This window comes from Chenopodium quinoa, unplaced genomic scaffold, assembly GCF_001683475.1.
Source record: "Chenopodium quinoa cultivar QQ74 unplaced genomic scaffold, ASM168347v1, whole genome shotgun sequence".
Classification (NCBI taxonomy): Eukaryota; Viridiplantae; Streptophyta; class Magnoliopsida; order Caryophyllales; family Amaranthaceae; genus Chenopodium; species Chenopodium quinoa.
Window position 1 is genome coordinate 2,100,096 of NW_018743199.1, and position 24,366 is coordinate 2,124,461.

The 24,366-nt window shown below is 35.6% G+C and overlaps 2 protein-coding genes across 3 annotated transcripts; both read left to right on the top strand.

The window, feature by feature from the left end:
* The first annotated feature begins 1,547 nt into the window (after nucleotides 1-1,547).
* On the top strand, nucleotides 1,548-17,627 carry LOC110733436 (putative ABC1 protein At2g40090). The gene is made up of 12 exons (XM_021913485.1): nucleotides 1,548-1,762; nucleotides 2,951-3,105; nucleotides 3,276-3,401; nucleotides 4,030-4,125; nucleotides 4,247-4,347; nucleotides 4,547-4,583; nucleotides 12,945-13,163; nucleotides 13,516-13,627; nucleotides 15,515-15,606; nucleotides 15,714-15,893; nucleotides 16,104-16,217; nucleotides 17,131-17,627. The coding sequence occupies exons 1-12, from the start codon at nucleotides 1,579-1,581 to the stop codon at nucleotides 17,347-17,349; spliced, it is 1,635 nt and encodes a 544-aa protein (XP_021769177.1). The 5' UTR covers nucleotides 1,548-1,578; the 3' UTR covers nucleotides 17,350-17,627.
* A 1,215-nt stretch (nucleotides 17,628-18,842) lies between these two features.
* On the top strand, nucleotides 18,843-24,305 carry LOC110733437 (GDSL esterase/lipase CPRD49-like). 2 transcript variants are annotated; one of them, XM_021913487.1, is made up of 6 exons: nucleotides 18,843-19,373; nucleotides 20,475-20,552; nucleotides 22,694-22,834; nucleotides 23,241-23,317; nucleotides 23,402-23,551; nucleotides 23,775-24,305. In XM_021913487.1, exons 1-6 carry the CDS (start codon nucleotides 19,263-19,265, stop codon nucleotides 23,986-23,988), a joined length of 771 nt encoding a protein of 256 aa, XP_021769179.1. In that variant the 5' UTR covers nucleotides 18,843-19,262; the 3' UTR covers nucleotides 23,989-24,305. The 2 variants fall into 2 exon arrangements, with proteins under 2 accessions (XP_021769179.1, XP_021769180.1); XM_021913488.1 differs by lacking the exon at nucleotides 18,843-19,373 and adding an exon at nucleotides 19,949-20,148.
* The last annotated feature ends 61 nt before the right edge of the window (nucleotides 24,306-24,366 follow it).

The following is a 24,366-nucleotide window of genomic DNA, read 5'->3' on the forward strand; positions in this document are numbered from 1 at the left end:
AGAAATACCAAATTTTTGTATGAATTTTTAATTGTTAGTGTAATTTTCAAGATCGCCTTGTTTATCAATAATGCTGTCCATACAAATCTGGTTTTGATTTTGCATAGTTAAGCTAATAATCCTATTTACATTTATAGATGTGAAATAAAATTTTAATATTTTCAACATATTGCCTTTATGAATTATTTTTCATATTACTCATGCTTTTAGCACCATTGTTACAAAGGAACTTAATTTATACTAAAGTATGAGCAACCTTCTCGATGATGTTATATACTACTAAGTGGATTTCATGTGATACAAAATACAACCACTTCATATTTACATACAACAAAGTACTAGTTTTTAAAGAGCAAATTCAAATGTATCAATATGATAAATATGATTTGTTTATTAAAGGGTATATAAGAATATTTAATCTTGAATAGTAGGGATAATTTAGTCATCAATTTATATTTTTGTCGGGGAAACTCAGTTTATGAGAGAAGGAAATTAGGAACTGAGCTGAACTGAATTCTTTATAAGAGAAGGAAATTAGGAACTAAATTAAACTGATTGTAGCTGAACTAAAATTAAGCTGAAGAGAACAGACCCTTACTGAACTTAATTGTTTTTACTGAACTGAAATTGATTTTATTGAACTGAAATTATTTTTGCTGAGCTTAAATTATTTTTTGCTAATTTTGTATTATATTTTTTCTTTAAGTTTACTGAATTTTACTGAATTGAAATTATTTTTGGTTGAACCGAACTTATTTTTACTGAACTGAAATTAATTTTATTGAATTGAAATTATTTTTACTGAATAATTTTTGTAAGGTGAAGTGAACAGGGCCTTAATATGACTGTTCTTCTTACCTACCCAATTAAGTTAATTTGTTTTTCTTTATTATTATTATTATTATTATTATCAACATTAAAACCTACAAATTCAATCAATTTACAAAAATTGGTAGGGAGCCGAGATACAATCTGGGCCCCCACCCCTCTAGCTATAGCGAACCCGGTCCTACTAAAGATGTGAGCAGCTGCACTAGCACCAATATCCCGCGTCTTAGCGAACGCATGAACCCGTTTTAGCAACGCAATAACATCCTTATCTAATTCCCCTCACGAATTATTATTATTATTATTATTATTATTATTATTATTATTATTATTATTATTATTACTATTTTGCTTCCTCCTTTTTACATGTAAATTTTTTACAGTACACTATTTACACATTCCACAGTAAAATCTAATTTAAGCACTCGTGTATATATATAATATATATATATTTACAAATGTATAATCGAAGACATTAATGATTGATTTTATTATTATTATTATTATTTTTTCTTTTATTTTTACAAAAGTATAATTATATCTTGCAGTTCAAAAAAAAAAAAAAATTTATATCTTGACAAACATAAAATAAAAATTGTTACAAACATTTTTTTTAATTTTTTTTATTCTCTTAGACCCATTCGATAATTAAAAAATAAATACTCGTATTATGAATATCATGGGCATGCTGAGGAGGCCCATAAATAGCAGCTCATTCAAAAGTTAATTTTATAATCCGCGGTCTTAAACATGGCTACGCGTTCTTTATGGGGAGTTGCGGCCAAATGTATTGCGGCGAGCACTGCCGTCGCCGGCGGATCTGCCGGCGCCACCATTTTAACCTCCGACGATCCTCCGGCGACGCTTAAACTTTGGACCAATGTCCCTGTACGCCTCTTTCGCAACGCTTCTACCGCCGCTAGCATCGTCTTCGGTACTCTTCTTATCTTCTATAATTCTTATAGATTTGGTGTTTTGATTTGTGGAGGGATTTCTATTAGGGTTAGGGTTTCAGTATTTTGTGTAATGAATTCAAATTTGTGGATGTTTGTTTTGATTTGATGGAAATCGATAGAAGTTTGTTGTCGAATTTTGATGTTTTTAAGTGATTTTGGGTGATTTGAAGTTCAATTTCTGATGAATTTGTGTATTAGTTGGCAATTGGGTCAATAGTTAGATGAATGTTTCATTAACCTAATTCTAGTGTGTATACTATGATCTGTATTATTTTTAGTATGTTACATTTCACCTCAAATAATACCCTTGTTGGATTTGATTCTCATTTTGGACCAAATTATGCAATTATACTTTCGAGTGCACTGAGTAACATAGTACTTAACAATGGAATGTTCAAAGAGTTGGATCTTTGATATCAAATTAGGATACCAAAATGGCGAATTGAATCACAAATGGTATGAAGGTGTTTCTTTTAGATGAATAAGAAGGACGAGGTTTTAAAAAAAAATGGAGGATAGTTAAAACATTTATGCAGGCAGCTGCAGGAAATTAGTTTCTTGGTGCATAGCGGCCTTGTTCGGAGTGATGTCCTAGGAACTATTGCAACTCCGACATTCTATGTTGAACTAGTCACTTGTTAGCCCAGCAGTGAACTAGATGTTTGAGATTGCAATATGCCAATATCTGCTAAAGAACAAATCTTATGTCCATTAGTTAATTCTTACGGAGTAACATATAACCCTAGCCTTAAACCTTATGCTGAGGGCAGCAGAAGTTTTGGTGCTTCTTGTTCTTCTTATTTCTTTTTGCTGAACTGCACACATAATACTATATCTCCTAGCTTGGTACTAGCGTTAAACAAATTGTCTTTTGTTTGTGGTAGGATCTTGCTGTAATGAAGGCGATTTTCTCAAGGTGTTTTCGTAGTTGCCTTTATATTAGGATTCAAATATGTGCCATTTTGTTGGGCAATCTTTTTTACTTGAGTACTTGACAGATAGTATGTTTTTAATAAATACACAATGCCTTATTCTTGAGTTTTATCTCTTTACCTATGCCTTGAGAATGGTCCTACTAAACTATATGGTCTCATACTTTATATGTATTTCTTTAAAATAATTGGAAATATTTTGTATACATTCTGACATCTTTTTGCATGGATCAGATTATGAATATTCTCTGATGGGATTACCAGATGGGAGCACGGAGTATTCAAAAATGAAACATAAAGTTCATCTTAGAAGTGCTCTTAAGCTCCAAGATCTATGCTTCAGAAATGGAGGAATATATATTAAGCTTGGTCAACATATTGGTCAATTGGTATTTTCTATACTTTCTAGCATTTAAGAACCGATAGCAAACTGAATTTACTACCTGTGATAAATTTGAAGCTTTGGCATGATTGTCTAATAGATTTGTTAGAGGGCATAGATGGATTTTTGTTTGCTTCTACAATTCTAATGCTGTTTTTTTTATCATCTCTGATTCAGGAATATCTAGTGCCTGAAGAGTATGTAAAAACAATGAGGGAGTCTATGCTGAATAAATGTCCGGTTTCATCATATGATCAAGTGTGTGACGTTATAAAGAAGGAGCTTGGAGGGATGCCAGATGAAGTATGTTCATCCCCCCCCCCCCCAACACACACACACCTGTTTATCTTCTTTCTTGAATCCATAACATGCTTCTTTAGTTTAATCTCTTCTTTTATGTTATGCTCTGCGTTTGCTTCTCAGCATACAAATGGATAGTTTTCACATATCATAGAATCTGAGAGAAAAACACCTTTTAAAAACTATAAAAACTTCCAGTGTTAGAGTGGGGTGCTAGGCGAGAAAAAGAACACTTAGAAACTATAAGTTTTATTTGTTCTCTAACCTTAGTTGTGCCTCTCTTTATATAGGCTTCGAAGTTGTTATTGTGTTTATAGGTATGATAGTGTTCCCCTTGAAACATCCATATGACCATATTGGCCAATGGACCATGGACCTGCCATTCCAGCCAATGTGATGGGATGGTAGGCAGGTTAATGCCCTCCTGATGGATCCACCTCTCCCTTAGTGAGATCCAAACCAAGGCTGAGCTGGGGGGGAGGGGGAGGGGGCGGGGGGGGGGGAGTTCAGATAGCTTCTCTTTCTTTTTTTCCTTTCTGCCAGAAAATAAGGCAAGTTGATGCCCTCAAGGCCCCAGAAGAGAGTTGATGCCCTGGTAGCTGGAGCTCAAAATTTGCTTTATTATGTGCAGATTTTTGCCAAATTTGATCCTGCTCCCATAGCAAGCGCTTCCCTTGCACAAGTTCATGTTGCACTGCTGCGTAATGGCCAAAAAGTCGCTGTGAAGGTTACAATTTCTGTATTATTAATGTAAATAAGATCATGGATCATACACAATGTGGATTTAAGTGCTGAGCCTAGTATTTCCTTTTGTTTTCTACATTTCCCTGCTACTTTCTAATATCCAGGTACAGCATGCTCACATGACTGATACTGCGGCTGCAGATTATGCAACTGTGGAGCTGATTGTAAACACTCTTCATCGGTTGTTTCCCAATTTTGATTATAGGTACTTTGATGTATTGCACTTTTGTTTACAGGTTAATATTCAAAGTGCATAATTACCCAATTTTAAAATCTTGTTATGATGCCATGCTAAGATAATTTCTTTAAACATGATGAGAGCCATATCATTAAAAAAACTGTAAATTTTTTGTCCTTGAACTATACCCACTGCTCTAATGTGCCAAATATCTTGTCGTATATAGGTGGTTGGTCGCTGAAGTTCGAGAAAGCTTGCCTAAGGTATGTTGTAAAACTTAAATATAAATAGAGAAGCAGAAGTTGAAGATGTTGGGGAGAGACCCAATGAGAAAGCCTTTTTAATTGGAAGGGTGATGTGCAAATTTCTGGAACTGAATGTGCATTATTTATGAGTTCTGTGTATATCTTTTACTGAACTGAAATTGCATCTATTGAAAATAAAGATTTGCTTGATTAAAATAACAGAGCACATACTTTTAAATAAAGTTGCACGTGTTATTAACTTCTAAACGTTGCAGTTAATAAAACATGCACACTCTGTTAAGAAAAAAAAAAAGAGCAAAAAAGTGTTAGCTCCTTCTCATTTAACCTCAAATCACTTCTTTGACTTTTTATCTGGCTTATATGCATCTACTTGGTGGCTTGGTGCTGATATGACTATTTACTCCCTATGAGACTTCATTATTGACTGTTCTGGATTTCATGTATATTTTTCTTTGCCAAATGACTCATCAGATGCTACTCCCTTGGGCTATTTTTAGTTGTAGCGTGTGGATTAAACTAGTCTTTTAGGATTTATCAGGAAAAGAGAAAGATTGCGCGACTTAATTCCCTGCTTTCCCCTTTATTAAGGACAGTTAAACGACTACACTCTCTGTCCTCGACTAATTGTCCATTTATGATTGGGCACGCATGTTAAGAAAATATAGTAGCGGAGTGATTAAATGTGTGTTTGTGTGCGCGCGCGCGTGTGTGTGTGAGAGAGAGAGAGAGAGGACAAGATTACGTGACTGAATTCCCTGCTCTGTCCTCGATGACTGTCTTTGTATGCTTGGGCACGCATGCTAAGTGTATATAGTAGGGATTACCTAAATGAGTAGGGTTCCACATCATTGGAGTTTTTGTGAGGTAAATATCCTATTCAAGGTAATTGGATAATATTTGGGGTTGACAAAGATCGTGGACTGACCGAGCTTATAATTTGCGAATGGTGGGTTTATAAGATGGAGTGAGTAAGGGCGTTATTAAAAAAACTACTTAATGTGCTCTGACATTATAACCTTTAGCGTAACTCCGTAAGGCACGAAAGTTCATCAATACGAGTATATAATGTGAATTTAAGGATGGATGTCACAAGATATCATTATTTGATTGAGGCTGTACCTTTGCTTTATCAATATGCTAATTTTGGTGTTCTTCATTCTGAAAAAGCTAATTCTGTGTATGTAGTTTTATCTATTTTTATTGGTCAGATCTGAAGTATTCTGTGATTCAATCTGAACTTCTGAAGAATTCTGTGATTCAGCCCTTTGCTCTATGTTCCTTCTTAAATTTGTATGTCGATTCGTTGTTGTGATTAAATTCTTAGTCATGGGAAATCAAAATGAAAACTTGTTGATATTAGTAATCATTGGTGTTTGTCTTTCTTTATACCCGGCACACTTTTCCATATTATGTTGGATTGTTTTTGCTTGAAGACAATGATGAAAATTTCTGAATTTTGCTGTCCCAAAGCGTTATTGAAAATTGAAATTACACAGAAAATAAATTCAATGAATGATGCTTATTTACATTTCATGCAGTGTTTGTAAGGAGTTTGGAGGGTGTATTAGCTAAAAATAAATGCACTGAGTTTCATTTTTGTATATTCAGGTTGGTCTACCTTTGTAGTTGAGAATTCTTTAATAATAGTCTCACTAGTTCGAGTCTTCTGGACCAGGCTTTTGATCTACCAAGTTGGGGGCCTTGGGGTTCGCAGGGCATGCTGCTAAGAAACCTAGATCTGTTTTCATTGGATTGGTATCTAGTAATAGAGTTGTCAATTCGGGTAAACGGGTCGGGTAAGAGTGGGTCGGGTCAATTCAGATTAATTTCATATCCTATGCGGGTCGGGTTTGGGTTGGGTCATATTTGAGTCGGGCCATACTTCTTCTCGGGTTTGTGTCGGGTTTAGGTCGGGTTAATAACAAGTCGGGTTACATTCGGGTCGGGTGACAAACAAGTCGGGTTTAATTCGGGTTTTCACGGGTTAGGGTAATTCTCGGGTTCGGTTCAAGTAAATAATTTGCGGGTTAGAATCAGGTTAGGTCATTCTCGGGTTTGAGTCGGGTTCGGTTCAAGTCAATAATTTGCGGATTATAATTAGGTCGGGTCATTTTCAAGTCGGGTCATTCTGGGGTTCAAGTCGGGTTCGGTTCAAGTCAATAATTTGCGGGTTATAATTAGGTTGGGTCATTTACAAGTCGGGTCATTCTCGGATTCAAGTCGGGTTATAAGTCAATAATTTGCATGTTACAATCAGGTCGGGTCATTTCTAAGTCAGATCATATTCGGGTTCAACTACCTATAAATAGATAATTATCATTTTTATCAAGCTAATTATTTCCTTTGACTATAATATATATGGCAATATACTGGGGAACTATAGTCTATAATTTAGGAACATAATTATCTCCTTTGACCATACAACAAATATATACTATATTTAACTCTTAAATTTGAGAATGATGCTCCTTTTTTTTGCTGGCGTGGACCGACTTGGTCTCCCAAGACAAAATGCTTTGATCAACAATAATAAGGTGGTCTAAATTGCTTTTAAGGTGATTTGAAATCGGGTCAGGAACAATGTGGGTTGAATTTAGGTCGGGTCAATAACAAGTGTTAATTTCGAGTTGGGTTAGTAAATGGTCGGGTTGGAATTTTGGGTTGGGTTTGGGTTGGGTAAGTGCTAGGTTTGGTAAAATTCGAGTCGGGTCAATAACAAGTTAGGTTGAATTTGGTTCAGGTCAATAACAAGTCGGGTTGATTACAGATCAGGTTTGTAACAGGTTGGTTAAATTCGGGTCGGGTTAGGAACGGGTCGGGTTGAATTCAGGTCAGGTTCGTAACAAGTCGGGTTAAATTCAGGTTTTGACGGGTTAAAACGGGTTTAGGTCAATTTCGGTTCAAGTCAAGTTCGGTGCAAGTTAATTAAATTGGCCGTTTTAAACCGGTACATCGGTGCATGTTGTAAACCGGTAAATGGACCGTTGAAAAGCAAATTGAACGGTTTCACATAAACAATTGGACTCCCGGAGGGTATTAGGGACCATGGTAAATATTTCGGGAATTTTTATTTTTGGGCGAAAAAAGTCAAAAAATTCAAAAATTGAAGGCTAATATCCACGTTTTTTGAGAAATTTTGGAGGTTTCGGGGCCCGGTGTCGAAAAGTCTTGAAATTCTATGGGATACATCTCGGGGTCATATAATGCCGTTTGGAACCATATATGATCATTATTTGTTGTCATAAATGTTCGTGGTAGGTTTTAATTATTGTAATCGGTGCAAGTTGTAAATCGGTAATTTGGTCGTTTAAAGGCAAATTAGATGGATCCACCCACCCAATTGGACTCCCAAAGGGTATTAGGGAATAGGGACCATGGTAAACATTTCGGCAATTTTTATTTTCGGGCGAAAAAAAAAAAATTCAAAATTGAAGGCTAATAATATCCACGGTTTTTGAGAAATTTTGGAGGCTTCAAGGCCCAGTGTAGAAAAATATTAATATTTTAGGGGATAAATCCCGGGGTCATATAATGCCGTTTGGAACCATATATGATCATTATATATTGTCATAAATGTTCGTAGTAGGTTTGAGTTAATGAAATCTGTGCAAGTTGTAAACCGGTAATTAAATTTTCCGTTTAAAGGCAAAATTGGATGGTTCCACCAACCTAATTGAACTCCCGACCGGTATTAGGGACCATGAAAAAAAGTTCGGAAATTTTTATTTCCAGGCAAAAAAAAATTCAAAAAATTCCAAAATTGAATACTAATATCCACGCTTTTTGAGAAATTTCGGAGGTTTCTGGGCCGGTGTCGAAAAGTCTTTAAATTTTAGGGGATAAATCTCGGGGTCATATAATGCTATTTGGGACTATATACAATCATTATTTGTTGTCATAAATGTTCGTGGTAGGCTTGAGTTAATGAAATCGTGCAAGTTGTAAACCGGTAAATTGGTCGTTTAAAGGTAAATTGGATGGTTCACCCATCCAATGGGACTCTTGGACGATATTAGGGACCTTGGTAAACATTTCGGCAATTTTTATTTCCTGGCGTAAAAAAAAGTAAAAAATTTCAAAATTAAAGTCTAATATCCACGTTTTTTTGAGAAATTTTAGAGGATTTGGGGCCCGGTGTCGAAAAGTCTTGAAGTTCTAGGGAATACATCTCGGGGTCATTTAATGCCGTTTGGAACTATATATGATCATTATTTGTTGTCATAAATGTTCGTGGTAGGCTTGAGTTAATGAAATCGGTGCAAGTTATAAACCAGTAAATAGGATGTTTAAAGACAAATTGGATGGTTTCACCCATCCAATTGGACTCCTGAAAGGTATTAGGGACCATGGTAAACATTTCGGCAATTAATATTTCCATGCGAAAAAAAATTAAAAAATTCCAAAATTGAAGGCTTTATATCCACGCTTTTTGTGAAATTTTGTAGGTTTCGGGGTCCGGAATCGAAATGCCTTGATATTCTAGGGAATACGTCTGGGGGTCATATAATGTCGTTTAGAACCATAATTGATCACTATTTGTTGTCATTAATGTTTGTGGTAGGCTTGAGTTAATGAAATCGGTGCAAGTTGTGAACCGGTAAATTGGTCCTTTAAAGGCAAATTAGATGGTTCCACCCAGCCAATTGGACTACCGGAGGGTATTAGGGATCATGGTAAACATTTCGGCAATTTTTATGTTCTAGCGAAAAAAAGTCAAAAATTTCCAAAATTTAAGGCTTATGTCCACGATTTTTGAGAATTTTCGGAGTCTTCGGGCCTGGTATCGAAAAGTCTTGAAATTCTAGGGAATACATCTAGGGGTCATATAACGCCGTTTTGAACCATATATGATCATTGTATGTTGTCATAGATGTTAGTGGTATGCTTTAGTTAATGAAATCGGTGCAAGTTGTAAACCGGTAAATTGGCTATTTAAAGGCAAATTAGATGGTTCCACCCACCCAATTGAACTACCGGAGGGTGTTAGGGACCATGGTAAACATTTCAAAAACTTTTATTTTCGAGCGTAAAGAGCTAAAAAGTTTCAAAATTAAACGCTAAGACCCATGTTTTTTGAGAAAATTTTTGAGGTTTCAAGGCCCGGTGTCGAAAAGCCATGAAATTTTTGGGGATCTTCTAGGGGTAATATAATGCCTATTGGAACCATTTATGATCATTATATGTTGTTATAAATGTTGGTGGTATGCTTGAGTTAATGAAATCGGTGCAAGTTTTAAACCGGTAAATTGGTCGTTTAAAGGCAAATTGGGTGGTTCAACCCTCCCAATTGGACTCTCGGAGGGTTTTAGTGACCATGGTAAATATTCCGGTAATTTTTATTTTCGAGCGAAAAAAAGTAAAAAAATTTCAAAATTGAAGGCTAATATCCACGATTTTTGAGAAAATTTTGAGGTTTCGGGACCAAGTGTCGAATAGGCTTGAGATTTTAGGAGATACATCTCGGGGTTATATAATGCCGTTTGGAACCATTTATGATCATTATATGTTGTCATAAATGTTCGTGGTAGGATTAAATTAATGAAATCGGTGCAAGTTGTAAATCGGTAAATTGGCCGTTTATAGGCTAATTGGATGGTTCCACCCCACCCAATTGGACTCCCAGAGGGTATTAGGGACCGTGGTAAATATTTCAACAATTTTTAATTCTGGGCTAAAAAAATTCAAAATTTTTTTATATTGAAGGCTAATATATCCACACTTTTTGAAAATTTTTGGAGGTTTCGGGCCTGGTGTCGAAAAGTGTTGAAATTCTAGGGATATATCTCGGGGTAATATAATACCGTTTGGAACCATATATGAGCATTATTTGTTGTTATAAATGTTCGTGGTAGGCTTTAGTTAATGAAATCGGCGCAAGTTGTAAACCGGTAAATTGGTCGTTTAAAGGCAAATTGGATGGTTCCACCCACCCAATTGGACTCGGAGGGTATCAGAGACCATGGTAAACATTTCGGCAATTTTTGTTTTTGGGCGAAAAAGTAAAAAAATTAAAAAAATTAAAAAAATTGAAATATCCACGCTTTTTGAGAAATTTTGGAGTTTTCGAGTCTGGTGTCGTAAAGTCTTGAAATTCTAAGGAATAAATGTCGGGGTCATATAATGTCGTTTGGAACCATATATGATCATTATTTGTTGTCATAAATGTTTGTGGTAGACTTGAATTAATGAAATTGGTGCAAGTTGTAAATCGGTAAATTGGCCGTTTATAGGCTAATTGGATGGTTCCACGCACCCAATTGGACTCCCTGAGGGTATTAGGGGCCATGGTAAACATTTCAGCAATTTTTATTTTCGGGCTACAAAAAGTCAAAATTTTTATATATTGAAGGCTAATATCCACACTTTAAGAAATTTTGGAGGTTTTGGGGCCCGGTGTCAAAAAACGTTAAGATTTTAGGGGATACATCTCGGGGTCATAGAATGCCGTTTGAATCCATATATGATCATTATATGTTGTCATACATGTTCGTGGTAAGCTTGAGTAAAGAAATCGGTGCAAGTTGTAAACCGTTAAATTGGTCGTTTAAAGGAAAATTGGATGGTTCCACCTGGCCAAATTGGACTCCCGGAGGGTATTTGGGACCATGGTAAACATTTTGGCAATTTTTATTTCCGGGTGAAAAAAGTCAAAAAATTCCAAAATTGAAGGCTAATATCCACGTTTTTTGAGAAATTTTTGAGGTTTCGGCTAGAGCTGTCAATTCGGGTAAACGGGTTTGGTTTCTGTCGGTAAGAGTGGGTCGGGTCAACTAGGGCCAGGTCAATTCGGATTAATTCCATAACTAATGCGGGTTGGGTCTTGGTTGGGTCATGCTTGAGTCGGGTCATACTTCTTATCGGGTTTGGGTCGGGTTTAGTTTGGGTTAATAACAAGTTGGGTTACATTCGGGTCGGGTGAACAATAGGTCGGGTTTAATTCGGGTTTTCACGGGTTAGGGTAATTCTCGGGTTCGAGTCGGGTTTGGTTCAAGTCAATAATTTGCGGGTTATAATCAGGCCGGTTAATTCTCGGGTTTGTATCGGGTTTAGTTCAAGTTAATAATTTGCGGGTTATAATCAGGTCGGGATATTTTCAAGTCGGGTCATTCTTGGGTTCAAGTCAGGTTCGGTTCAAGTCAATAATTTGCGGGTTATAATCAGCTTGAGTTTTTTTCAAATCGGGTCATTCTCGGAGTCAAGTCGGGTTATGTTCAAGTTTATAATATGCAGGTTTCAATCAGGTGGAGTCATTTTCAAGTCAGGTCATATTCGAGTTCAACTAAGTATAAATAGATAATTATCATTTTTATCAAGCTAATTATTTCCTTTGAGTATAATTATGTGAATATACTAGGGAACTATAGTTTATAATTTAGGAAGATAAATCTCTCCTTTGACCATACAACAAATATATACTATAATTAACTCTTAAATTTGAGGATGATGCTCCTTTCTTTTGCCTGGACCGACTTGGTCTCCCTAGAGAAAATGCTTTGATCAACAATAATAAGGTGGTCTAAATTGAATTAAAGGTGATTTGAAATTGGGTCAGGAGCAATTTGGGTTGAATTTAGGTTAGGTCAATAACAAGTCGTGTTTATATCGGGTCGGGTTAGTAATAGATCGGGTTGAATTTTTGGGTCGGGTTAGTAATAGACTAAAAGTAAAATTCGGGTCGGGTCAATAACAAGTATAGTTGAATTTGGGTCGGGACAATAACCAGTCGGGTTGATTTCGGGTCGGGTTTGTAATAGGTCGGTTTAAATTCGGGTCGGGTTGAATTCAAGTCGGGTTAGTAACAGGCGGATTAAATTTGGGTTTTGACGGGTTAAAACGGGTTTGGGTTAATATCGGCTCAAGTCGGGTTCGGTTCAGGTCAATTATTTACGGGTTACATTCGGGTCGGGTCATCTCCCGGTCAGTTCATGTTCGGGTCTCTCATACTCGGGTCAACTCGGGTCTAGGGTTGGTTTCAGGTCGGGTTTGGGTCACCATTTTTTCGGGTTCAGATGGGTCGGTTAATAATTGGGTTTGAGTTGGTATTTCGGGTCGGGTTAACTTTTGACAGCTCTATCTAGTAATAGATTTGAAGCAGTTCTAGTATTTTGATTTCTTGAGTTAACTCCTGTAGAAGATAAGGTTTTCAAAATTAGAATTTTTTTTTTTTTTTTTTTTTTTTTTTTTGGTTTTAATGTATTGTCATAACTTATCTAGCCTTTATCTTCTGGCCGTTTTACATAATTGGTTTATAAATAATATCATTTAAATTATGTGTATGTGATTTAAATGCTTAAGTTAATTGGATTTTATTTATTTGATGCAAGGGCCTGATATAATTATTGTTGTTATGGCTATCAGGAACTAGACTTCTTGGTGGAGGCACAGAACAGTAAAAAATGTTTGCATAATTTTCAAAAACTATCACCACATATATCAGACAGTATATATGTTCCATTGGTCTACTGGAACATGAGTACCAAAAAATTGCTAACTATGGAGTATATAGATGGTGTCCAAATTGATGATGTGAAGGGCATTTGGAAAATGGGAATTCTACCATACGATGTTTCTAGACTGGTAAATTTCCTTATTTTGCTGCACTTGATTGCGTGTCATGGTCTAGCGTTCCTAAGACCTTTGGTATAGCATGGCTTGGTCCCGGACTCCTAGCATTACATGACCTATGATTCTGATTTTTTTTAATAATTTTCTTCCATGCTTTAATCCTGATAATTATTAATATCCACTTTGCAAGATTTTTGGAATTGGATAACTAGTTTGACCGGGGTTCATAATAAAATTTCCGTTAGTTTATTTTGTTACACTGAGCCTTCATTTATACATTTTTTTGAAATTTTTTTTTGTCCAAAATTTGTATTTCTGCCTTCAATAGTGTCTAATAAGGTTAGTGATATGTAATTGATTGTAGATTAGCGAGGCTTTTGCAGAGATGATTTACAAACATGGATTTGTGCACTGTGATCCACATGCAGCCAACTTGATAGTTCGCCCATCGCCTTCAGGCAAAAGAAATATATTAGGTAATCTTTATCCATGTAATTTTTTGCATTGCACAAATATTTTGTCGAAGATGGGTCTATCCAGGAAAGATAGTACCACCAAATTTAAATCTTATATGATATACGCTCATGTTCCATAAAAAGCTATTTTTTCGATTAAGGAAAGTCACCCATATATCGGAAAGGTATCCTAGTATTATTATCAATATGGTTCCATAAGGCCCCGTTTTGGATACTTTCACTAAGCCTTCACTATGAACAATTGAACACAACCAAAATCAACAATGATAGTGGTGGGTGTAACACTAATATAAACAACCTATGCATTATTAAAGGTGGATGGGTAATGAAGGATTCTTGACACTTTAATAAGACCCGGGATGCCTAGTTGTGATTGAAACCATCCACCACAACGTATTTTCGAAATAACCATATAATTGAATCAAATATAGTCTTGAGACCTTATAGGCCTATTGATAAGTCTATTATGGACTTTATAGTTCCAAGCCAACTTTTATGACCATGAGAAACAACCCTCATTCCCACTACATTTTTTGAAAAATTTCCCGAAATATGTTTGAAAGCATGGGCTGGCCTTTACTTTTGGAAATTTCTGACAATTTCGTACCCAAAAAAGGAAAAAATAAGGAAAGAAGACTGGATGTTTTCTATGGAACCCACTAACCTCAACAGCCCGCTGGTGTTTGAAACTGTTTACTTTGTCTTTTAGTGTTAAATTATCCAACTACGGGCACACCTCCTATCATTATCCAAGCCGACTATATACATATATGGTTCCAAACAACCTTTTACGAGTCCGAGATGCATCCCTTTCCATTTCGTGATTTTTCGACATCTGGTCTTAAAATCTCTGGAAAAATGATCCAAAAAACGTGGATTATTGCCTACGATTTTGAAACTTTGACTTTTTTGACCCAAGGTTGTGGTGCTTCTCATGGAACATATGAGACCCTAGGTGACCATCACGGGGGTGATTAAAATTGTCCAATTTGCCTCTTAACTATTTATTCAATCAATTATGGACATGCCTCTTGTTATTGACTTTAGAAAACCACAAACATTAGTGTGACCAAGTTGTGGGCATATATGGGGAATGTTTTATGACCTTGAGATTTTTTCCATCGTTTTCATTTGAATCAACAAAATTTCGAAACAGCCGTATATTAAACTAAAATCATTCTCAAAACATTATAGACCTATTTTGTGACTGACTTGTGGGCTTATATAGTTCTAAACAATCATTTATGACCCCAAGGTGCTTAATGAAATTTTAATAAACTTGTTATTACTGAAGATCACTTGCGTAGCATTGAAATGAATAGAGTGTTGTACTAAATCTCAATGTTATGAACTATCCATACAAGGGGTATTATTGGAATTGTACAATAAATCAACTAGGAAGCTTGAAGAGAAGGGCAGTTAACAAGTTAAAGGAAAAGGGGTATCATGAATTCTGTAAATAGAGGAGAGTCTAAAGAATCTGGATTAAGAGGAGAATTGAGAATCTTATTTTAGCTTTGGGAGAGTGTCAAGTCCTTGAATGACATCATCAGGTTCATTTCCTAGTTGTCCTTACTATTGTAATCAAATGTGTAGGTTGATTATGTAGGTCTCTTTTCTTGTGTTATCTTGTGACCTTTTCAGTTTTATACTCTTCTTTTTCTCAAAAATTTGCAAATTTGACATATTGTTCATGTAATGTTGAAATTTAAATGTGTGTGCACGTGCAGAATACATTTTTTTTTTTTTTTTTTTTTTTTGCTTGGGTGAGCACATCTTTGTTTAGCTTTTCATCATACATTGATCTCCATTCTTTGTCTAGAGAACTCTATTTCAAGATGACATATGCACTGACTCTGGCTTTCTGATTTCCTTTCCTTTTAACAGGCAAGAGAAAACCACAGTTGGTACTTTTGGACCATGGTCTATATAAAGAACTTGACTTTGATACCAGAGTAAACTATGCTGCATTGTGGAAGGTGTGAATATGTTAATTCTGTGGTTATCTTAATATTTTAAGTTTCCTAAATTTTGTATAGACATAAAGGGAGCATTTGAGACGATCTTTTTATGATTTGTTATGTAGGGGTTGGTGTTTTCTGATGAAAAGGCTATAAGAGAAAATAGTGCAAAGCTAGGTGCTGGGGATGACCTCTATGCACTATTTGCCGGTATTCTGACAATGAGGCCTTGGAATAGGGTCATTGATACCTCAGTTGATCATTTGATGATACAGGGGACAGAGAATGATCGATCAGAACTCCAGGTAAATTTATTCATTACAAAGTGTTACCTTTTGTCTTTTTTAAGGAGATTTTTTTATATGCAGTGTTGATTTAAGTTTTTAATATACTACGTAATTGATTTTGATCTTCCTTATAATCATGGATGTGCTCATGTGCTTCCTAGTTTTTTCTCATGATGGTTTTCTGTTACTGACTTGTTACAAATTGATGTTATGCTTTGTTGCTTCCAGATGTATGCATCCCAGTACTTCCCTCAGATCTCAGAACTTTTGAGGAGGCTGCCTCGTGTGATTTTGTTGATGCTGAAGACCAATGATTGCTTGCGATCAGTCAACAATGTTTTGGTAATGCATTTAAACTTGAGACTTCAGTTACTATATATGTTATTCCCTTTATAGTTTCCAGTTTTTGGACAGACCAAGTGACCAATGTACATGAAAGTGATACATGTAGTCAACAATGATCAGTATTTGATGAACTGACTTTATTTTGATAAACTTCTTATGTAAATGGCCATTTTTTTTGTTGAGGGTCATGGGGACAATGAGTGCACAAGGCAAAAAAAGTGTCATCATCTTGAGTTATTAGTGCTGTTCCACCTGTTGTCAGATGGTTTTCGACTCTGTTTTCTCCAGTCCTTTTCTATTGCCAGTATGGTAAGGACCATTTTGAATTCGTGTGGAAAGGATGTCTAATGATTAAGTCATTAGATACTCTTCGAGAGTTTTGGGTGAAATGATCCGAGGGGAGAATTAATAGGTTAATGGGAACCCTTTATAGGCAGATCACATTGGGTGGTGGTGGTGGTTTATTCATTTCCTTTCAGAGTTAAGGAGATATGCAATTTTATGCGGAAGACAACTGAGATATTAGTTACCAAATGTCCTTTAAATTGTGACCACTTTCAATCACAAATAACGGACACTTTCAATATTACAAATAATGAAGTAATGCTGATATATGGATGCACATCCTAGTCCTGGGTGCAGGATAAAATAAATAACAAATATATGGGTGAGACTACTTTGCCAAATTTATGACACTCTAACTTTGCAATGTCAATTTTTGTTTGTTATTAGTCTTATTACCACTGGGAAAGAAACAATGAACAGAGTGGTTGAGATTTGCTAGGGATGTAAACTATTTGTTTCACCTACTAAACAGAGTTATATTGAGAGTATGTTATTAGTAGTTGTCTTTATCTGCTATTTGATTGTATTGCCTGATCTAACTTCCAGTTTTGAATATTTTGCTCAGCTGCAAGGATCCTCTTTGGATACATTCTTGATCATTGGTCGGGTTTCTTCCGAAGCAGTCATTCAGGCAAAGTTGATGAAAAAGAAATCTCTGATAACAAGGCTAATTGTCTGGCTGGAAGGGATTATTTTAAGAGCTCGACTTCTGGGAATGCACTTTGGTATATGGTTGTTGCACTTTCAGAAAATTTTGCTATATAGAAAATCTTTGGGCTGCTGAATGCTAGTTTCCACAGCTAAAATTGCAGGCTGCAGGCATTCACTTTTTGTTTCAGTTACACAAGCATGTTATTTTGGCCTAAGCCAACTGATTACAATTACAACCATTATTTAGAATTACAGTGAATATAATTGAATTGAATACATCATTCATTATTTAATTAATTCAATATTGAACAAACCCCAATAGGTCGAAAGAGGGGTCCTTACATTGTAATTGACAAATGACAAGCATAGATTATAAATAATGCATTGCTGCTGCGCAGCAGTATTGAACCATCTTTGTTGCCTCCGGTTCTACTTTGTTTCACACTTTTGTGAACCAGCTATTTGATTTTGCACTTCCTGTATTGTATTTGTGCTTCTTAAGCTTACGTTCCAATTTATGGACCAGAGTACCAGACACCCATAATATATGATGCAATTCTTGAAAATCCTTATATATTTTTTTCAGGGGTTTTATCCAACAAGTGATAAATTATAAATGACAACAGCACGTATACTACAGGAGTACAGGTATATCGCAAACAGAAGCTTGTTAATGTATATAATTCCTACAATACACCAGTCATATACATGGTTTACTAAAAAGAAACATAAGCCGATTATATGTTTTCTAATGAAATGGTTTCGATTCTTCTGATAACCTGTTATCGTATACAAAGTATATCTTATCTCATTGTAATTGAATGACTTTGAAAATGTACATATCTACATCTAGAAGAACTGGGAAGAATGTAGACATGTAGTGGTAATGGAGTTACTACTCATCAATGCAAAATTTTCAAACTTGAATGATACTGTAACTGATAAGAGTTAAAGCAGGTGTATTACCTCATATAGTAATGTTACTCCGCAATTGCTTTACTAGTCTTATTTTGGCTATTTTAGACAGTACTTGCAGTCTCAGAGCAAATGAATAGAAAAAGCCCAAGTGGACGTGCAATCTTCAGACTTTTCAACTACCATTAAAGTATGCCCAAGTTTGGTGGAGTATTAATTGACACCTTTTCTAGCAATTATTTGAACCTTGAACGTGCTTTGTTAGTTGTTACTTTCTTGTTTTTCCCGTATTACTTCAAAACTTCTTATGTTACTTTGATATGGCTTCGTTTTAAATTTTTATTCAACTCAGATTTGTAATACTTCCATACTTCATTAGGTTTTGAAAAAAAGTAAAAATAAGTTTTAAAAAAGAAAAAGTTAAGACCCGTCAAGTTTAAATCAGATCACAATAAGTTGGCTAGTATAGAGTAAACTCATGGAAAACCAATAAGTTTTTTCAATCTAAGTGACATGGTTAAATGAAAGGCTGGCTTACACAATACACACAACTATACAAGACATTGTACAAGTGACACATATTCTCATCCCCGTCCTCAAATCTTGTCACAAACATACATATTCAAATAATGTTTATAGAGGAATTTTTTTTTAGGGTTATAAAGTTTATAAGTTAGGACCTATGGGGTACGGGATATTCATTATTAATTTATTATGTGTAAAAGGCTAAGATATGGCTAGTACATCTCCCACGACCTCCTAAACCCAGCTCACTTACGGCGTTGATGGGCAAATAGCCTTTTCCCCTGAAAAATTGACTACGGAATTCATAATAAAATTAAGGTTGAATGCAAATGAATGAAATGGAGGTTGGGAGAGTAGAGTAAAGTAGTATGGTTCTGCAATTGAATACCAAAATTAACAAAAGCCCACGTCGCATTGAATATCCCACCAAATTATGCATCCCTAGTTACTTACTCACTCACTACTCGTACAACACTACTTATTTATTTACTTCTTCTTTCAGTTGTTCTACCCACTTCACCAATAATCTGGATTTTTCTGAAATTTCTGAATCTTTCTTCTCCTCATTTTTCTCTCAAACTTCACCAAATTTTTCCCATTACAACAATGGTGGGACCCGCCAGACCCCAGTTCGTGCTGTTCGGATCATCGATTGTTCAATACAGCTTTAGTAATGGCGGTTGGGGTGCCACTCTTGCTGATATTTATGCTCGCAAGGTTTATTCTGTCTCATTTTTTGTATAAAGATTTGATTTTTATGTTAGTTTATTGCGAAAGTTGTTATCTTTTGCGGTGAATTTTGGGTATTGATGAATCAAATGATCTTGTTATAGTTGAAATGATTTGATTGTGAATGATGATTTTCTTTAATGGTTGATTATGTATTTCATTGTGTATGTGAAATTTCATTGATATTAGTGTGTTTTTGGTTTGTACTTTGTGGGTTATGATATGTTGCGTTAAAGGTGTTTTTGTGAGTTTGTTTTGATATTAATATTTTAAGGTTGTACAGCATTTTCTTAGGAAATGAAACAGGATTGACATATGTAAGTCATGTACAAGGATGTTTGTAATGCTTTTAGGGCCAATGCTACATGGGTATTTTGTTTTTGGTTTGATCGTAGTTATGAGACGGAAAATGTCACCATTCAACCGTCTCACACTTATGCTTTATAGATTAATGGCTCTCCTAGGCAACAACAATGTTACTTTACACAAGTGGTTGGGCAAATAGCTTGTAAAAGAGGTTTTTTTATTAATACAATTAAAAGGGTAGTAGGATGTTGATTGGTAGTAAGAGTATGACCTGTTAAATTTATTAATGCTAGTTCACATGTACAATCAACTCACCAATATGGTAAATGTGTAGCAAGCTTTGAGTATGGGCTTTTGTAGGGGGAAAAAAAAAAAACATTGAAAGTTAAGGGAATATAAAGATGTGATCTCCAAAGAGTTTGATCATTACATGTCATCATCAAGCTTGCTCTAAATGGTTTGATTGTTTTCTTGCCATAGTCTGGCTGCTTAGTTGCTCCTCATTTTCCTGAGGAGATTTACATTTGACTCTCTATGTTAATTGAGCTGGTGTATATTGATCTAGCAAAATGTTCACTTCAATAGAAGAAGAATTCCTTGTGGAGTATATAGTTTGAGATATAACTACTGATGACAATCTTGTTTTAATGTACTTTGCGGCTATGTTGGTTTTTATACCATGGTTATTTAGCTTTAAACATCCCACATCACGTCCAGTTTCATCATAGCCATTTCTTATGTACTCATTTGCTTTTATTAAATCTTGGCTTCTGATATGTACAGGCAGACATTTTTGTGCGAGGATATACTTGCTGGAACTCTCGTCGTGCACTGGAGGTCCTTGATCAAGTCTTTCCAAAGGTAATTCTATCATTATTGGTATTCTTTTTGTTGCAAACACTTTTTTTGAGCCACCTCTTTATGTGAGATCCAACTGTAACTACTGTGAATGGAAAACTGAATGAGTGTTACATCAGGAAAAGCTGGTGTCAACTTACAGGGACTATTAGATAATGATGTACAAGCCAATTAGCCAAGGGTACTTTCTGGTTTTAGACAGATGATATAATGGAGCTTATGTGTCTTTGAATGTAAGGAGATAGTGTGAAAACTAGAACAAATGAATGATGTATATCCCAAAAGATAACATAAAAGCTGTGCACATTAATCAGAATCCATAACTATTATGGCTTTTTGTTCATTACAATTGGAGGAATGGGCATGTTTGAGAGAAATTTGGCAGTTGGGTGGACTGGCTAATTACTCATAGTGAAAGTGTTTTAGTGATTTGGTACTTGAGAGAAATATGTTATTGGAAGCAGGGATTATTCCATGTCTTGTGTCATGCTGTCTAGGAAGTAGTCCACGTAAGGGTCATTGGAGATCATCATAATGCATGCCTTACAGAGTGGAATCTGATGCTAAGACCTATTGTATCCTCGGCCTCTATTGTTTCTTAGGTTAAGGCCTCATTGGATAGAGAAGGTTTTGCTTTAAGTAGTGTGGCTATAAGCAGCCACATGCTCATCTCAGAGGGCTGTTTGTGTTACGGACTGAGCATTGTAGGTCTGAAAAACTGCTACTGTAGCTTTTAAGTTCCCTGCCAGATGATTTGTGAAGAAATACTTGTAGAATTGTTGCTATTGTGCTGAGCTTCTGCCTTAATCAATTATTGCTTTTTTTTTATTAATAATTTTTGTTTATATGTTAAACGTAATTCAATAACAATTATCTCCTTGAATTTGTTAGACACATCATGCTCATCACTCATCAATCCTGAGAATCTGGTTGAAGATTGTCAGTTTCATAATTGCAACTGTCAATTTCTTAATTGCTAGTCCTGTTATGAATCCGACAAGATATAGATTCTGTAGATCTGCTTCTAAAATAAATAGCAGACTTGTGACCCTTTTATGTTCCTTGCTGAAATTACCTTGATTAAATTATTTTTTTGACCCCCTTTTCCCCGAGGACAGTTATTTGAATGCCCCTGCTAATGCAAATATTGTATCTTTTCAATTTGTGGCTTGTTATCATCTGTCTGTTTGGCTTATTGGATCAGTTCTGCCTAGCTGTATGGGCCGTGTAGCTTATGTGATACAGAGTACGAGTATTCTGTTTCATTTGTTTTATAATTGGGAAATTTTACATGGTGGTCATTTAATTATTGATTTTTCAGTACAGTTGGATTTTTTTTTTGGTCTTAATTCTAAAAAGTGACCCTATGATTTTGTATATATCTCTAAGACTCTAACATGCCCTTAATTTGATGTTTGATTTTGGTGTTTTATGTTAACTTTAAAGTTAAATAAATAAAATTACTACCTAGTGGTTAGAGATGGGTTGTTTTGAGTGGGTGGAAGTGGTTTTGGGGCGGGGTAGGTTGTTTCGGCTGGGTAGGTGGTTTGGGGTGGGTTTAAGGTGAGGTTGGGTGATTAGTGGGTGTGGGTGGAAATGGCGGCGGCTGGGTGGCAGTGGGGCAGCTAGGCGGCACCGGTGGTGGTTGGATTAATTAAGAGGGTAAGTTAATAATTTTACTTATTTATGTTAAAGGTTGACCATAAAACACCAAATGTTAGCCATAAAACATCCATTAGGGCACGTTAGAGATAATATGCACAAGTAGATGGTACTTTAGGATTTGGCCATAAAACACCATATACAAAGTGAAATAATTAGAGGCCACCATGTGGAACCCTTTTTAATTGATGCTGAAAAAACTCCGTCCCCTTTGCCTCTTTTGTCCCTCTTTTGCTTTATCATTGTCTCTCTGTGGTAAGATTTATGAAATTTGACTTGTTAGACAGCTTTCCTTTTCTACAAAGTATATTGCAAAGGATGTCTTTAGCTGTGTTTGTGTTGTATTACAGTCCACATGAGAAAATGTGTACTGCTCTGCCTTTGACGTTCATTCTTTATTGATTGTCCACATATATCAATGACTTTTATAATTGCACTTCCAGCTAAGATTTTGACCTTGATTTTATATTTTTGGACTCTAGGATGCTAGTACTCAACCTTCATTGGTGATAGTGTACTTCGGAGGTAATGATTCGATGGGCAGCCACCCATCAGGCCTTGGCCCTCATGTGCCGCTTTCAGAATACGTTGAGAACATGAGAAAGATTGCTACTCATATTAAGGTGTGGTGTTGCTGCCTTCTTTGCTTTTTAAGAAGTTTTAGCTCTTGTGCTGTTTACATTGTATATTATATGTAACCATCACTGAATAAAGCGGATTTTTGAGGGCCTGAGGCTGTAAAATAGTCTGCCCTTTTCTTTCAATCATCCCAAATTCTGCATCTTAAGAAGCTATTCATGTGATGTGATTTCTCTTAAGATTAATAGGCCCTAAGGAAATGGCAACAATGAGCAAAGATTGGATTTATATGTTCATCTGAAGTTCTCATTTAAACACCTGAAGGACTTGTAGTTTTCTGCAAATTATTCTGTTTCTTAGTCTTCTTGCAGCTACACTGCAAATTATGTTCATTTGGATCCTTTGTTCCTACATATTATCTGAAGTCTAATATAAGTGTCTGCAAATTAGGGTCTTTCAGATACGACACGGATTATTTTCCTTAGTAGTCCTCCAGTGAATGAAGACCATATTCGAGAAAACAGAAGGTTTCCCTTTTGGACCTCTTCTTTTGTTTAAACTTTCTACATCACAGGATTATAATTTTGAAGTAGGTGTTTTTGTTGAACCAGTATATATCTATCAGAGTTACATCGATCAAATGAACAATGTCAAAGATATTCTGAAGCTCTGATAGAGCTATGCAGGGAAATGGATTTGAAAGTGATTGATCTTTACTCTGCAATCCAGAAGAGGGAGGACTGGTTGACAGCTTGTTTTACGTAAGTTTGATAAGATTCCTGCTTTGACCTCTAACTAAACTGTTTTAAAGACTTTCACTTGCTGCTTTAATCCTGAATGATTTTCACATGCATTCAGCATTGAATTATCATCGAAAAACTTACTAAATTTAGAATGTGACCAATTATTTTGGTAAATTATATAAAGACTTAAACTATTACAAAGAAAAGTATCTCAACTTTATGTTGATTTTGTACTTGGCAGAGATGGGATACATTTCTCTGCCGAAGGAAGCAATATATTGGTAGAAGAGATACTGAAGGTGCTCAAGGAAGCAGACTGGGAGCCGAATTTGCATTGGAAATCCATGCCAACTGAATTTGCTGAAGACTCCCCATACTATATGGTTTCTATTGATGGGACTAAGGCATTAAACGGGTCAGACTGGACATTTCACCGGAAAATTCAGTGGGACTGAACTGTTTAAGGATTTTTCTGCTGCCTCTTCTAAGTATACATCCTTTTCAGGATCGAGTATCAGCAGAAGTGGCTGCTTTAGCTTGGAGATAATAGTTGGATAAATGGCCTAATACTGGCTCATATTTACCTCGATCATAATTTTATTATATACAGTGAACAAAAAATTATTTGTCGTCGGGGCCTCTATATCGTAGTATAATTGTGGCTTATGTAGTTTTACTGCTTTCATTACAGTTATCTTGTTCTTAGTTGATTGTAGAGATCCACTCTCATCTTCTGTGGAATCATCGGAATAAATATTTGCTTATTCTGTAATCAAATTGTGCATTTGGTAGCTTGCAAAGTACAGCACCTGTTTCCGCCTTTACGATATACC

Coding starts and splice junctions, on each gene's coding strand:
- LOC110733436 (XM_021913485.1), top strand. CDS start 1,579: ATGGCTACGCGTTCTTTATGGGGAGTTGCGGCCAAATGTATTGCGGCG. Junction 15,607..15,713: donor ACTATGCTGCATTGTGGAAG/GTGTGAATATGT, acceptor TTTGTTATGTAG/GGGTTGGTGTTTTCTGATGA. Junction 16,218..17,130: donor GATCAGTCAACAATGTTTTG/GTAATGCATTTA, acceptor TATTTTGCTCAG/CTGCAAGGATCCTCTTTGGA.
- LOC110733437 (XM_021913487.1), top strand. CDS start 19,263: ATGGTGGGACCCGCCAGACCCCAGTTCGTGCTGTTCGGATCATCGATT. Junction 19,374..20,474: donor CTGATATTTATGCTCGCAAG/GTTTATTCTGTC, acceptor TGATATGTACAG/GCAGACATTTTTGTGCGAGG. Junction 23,318..23,401: donor CATATTCGAGAAAACAGAAG/GTTTCCCTTTTG, acceptor TTGTTGAACCAG/TATATATCTATCAGAGTTAC.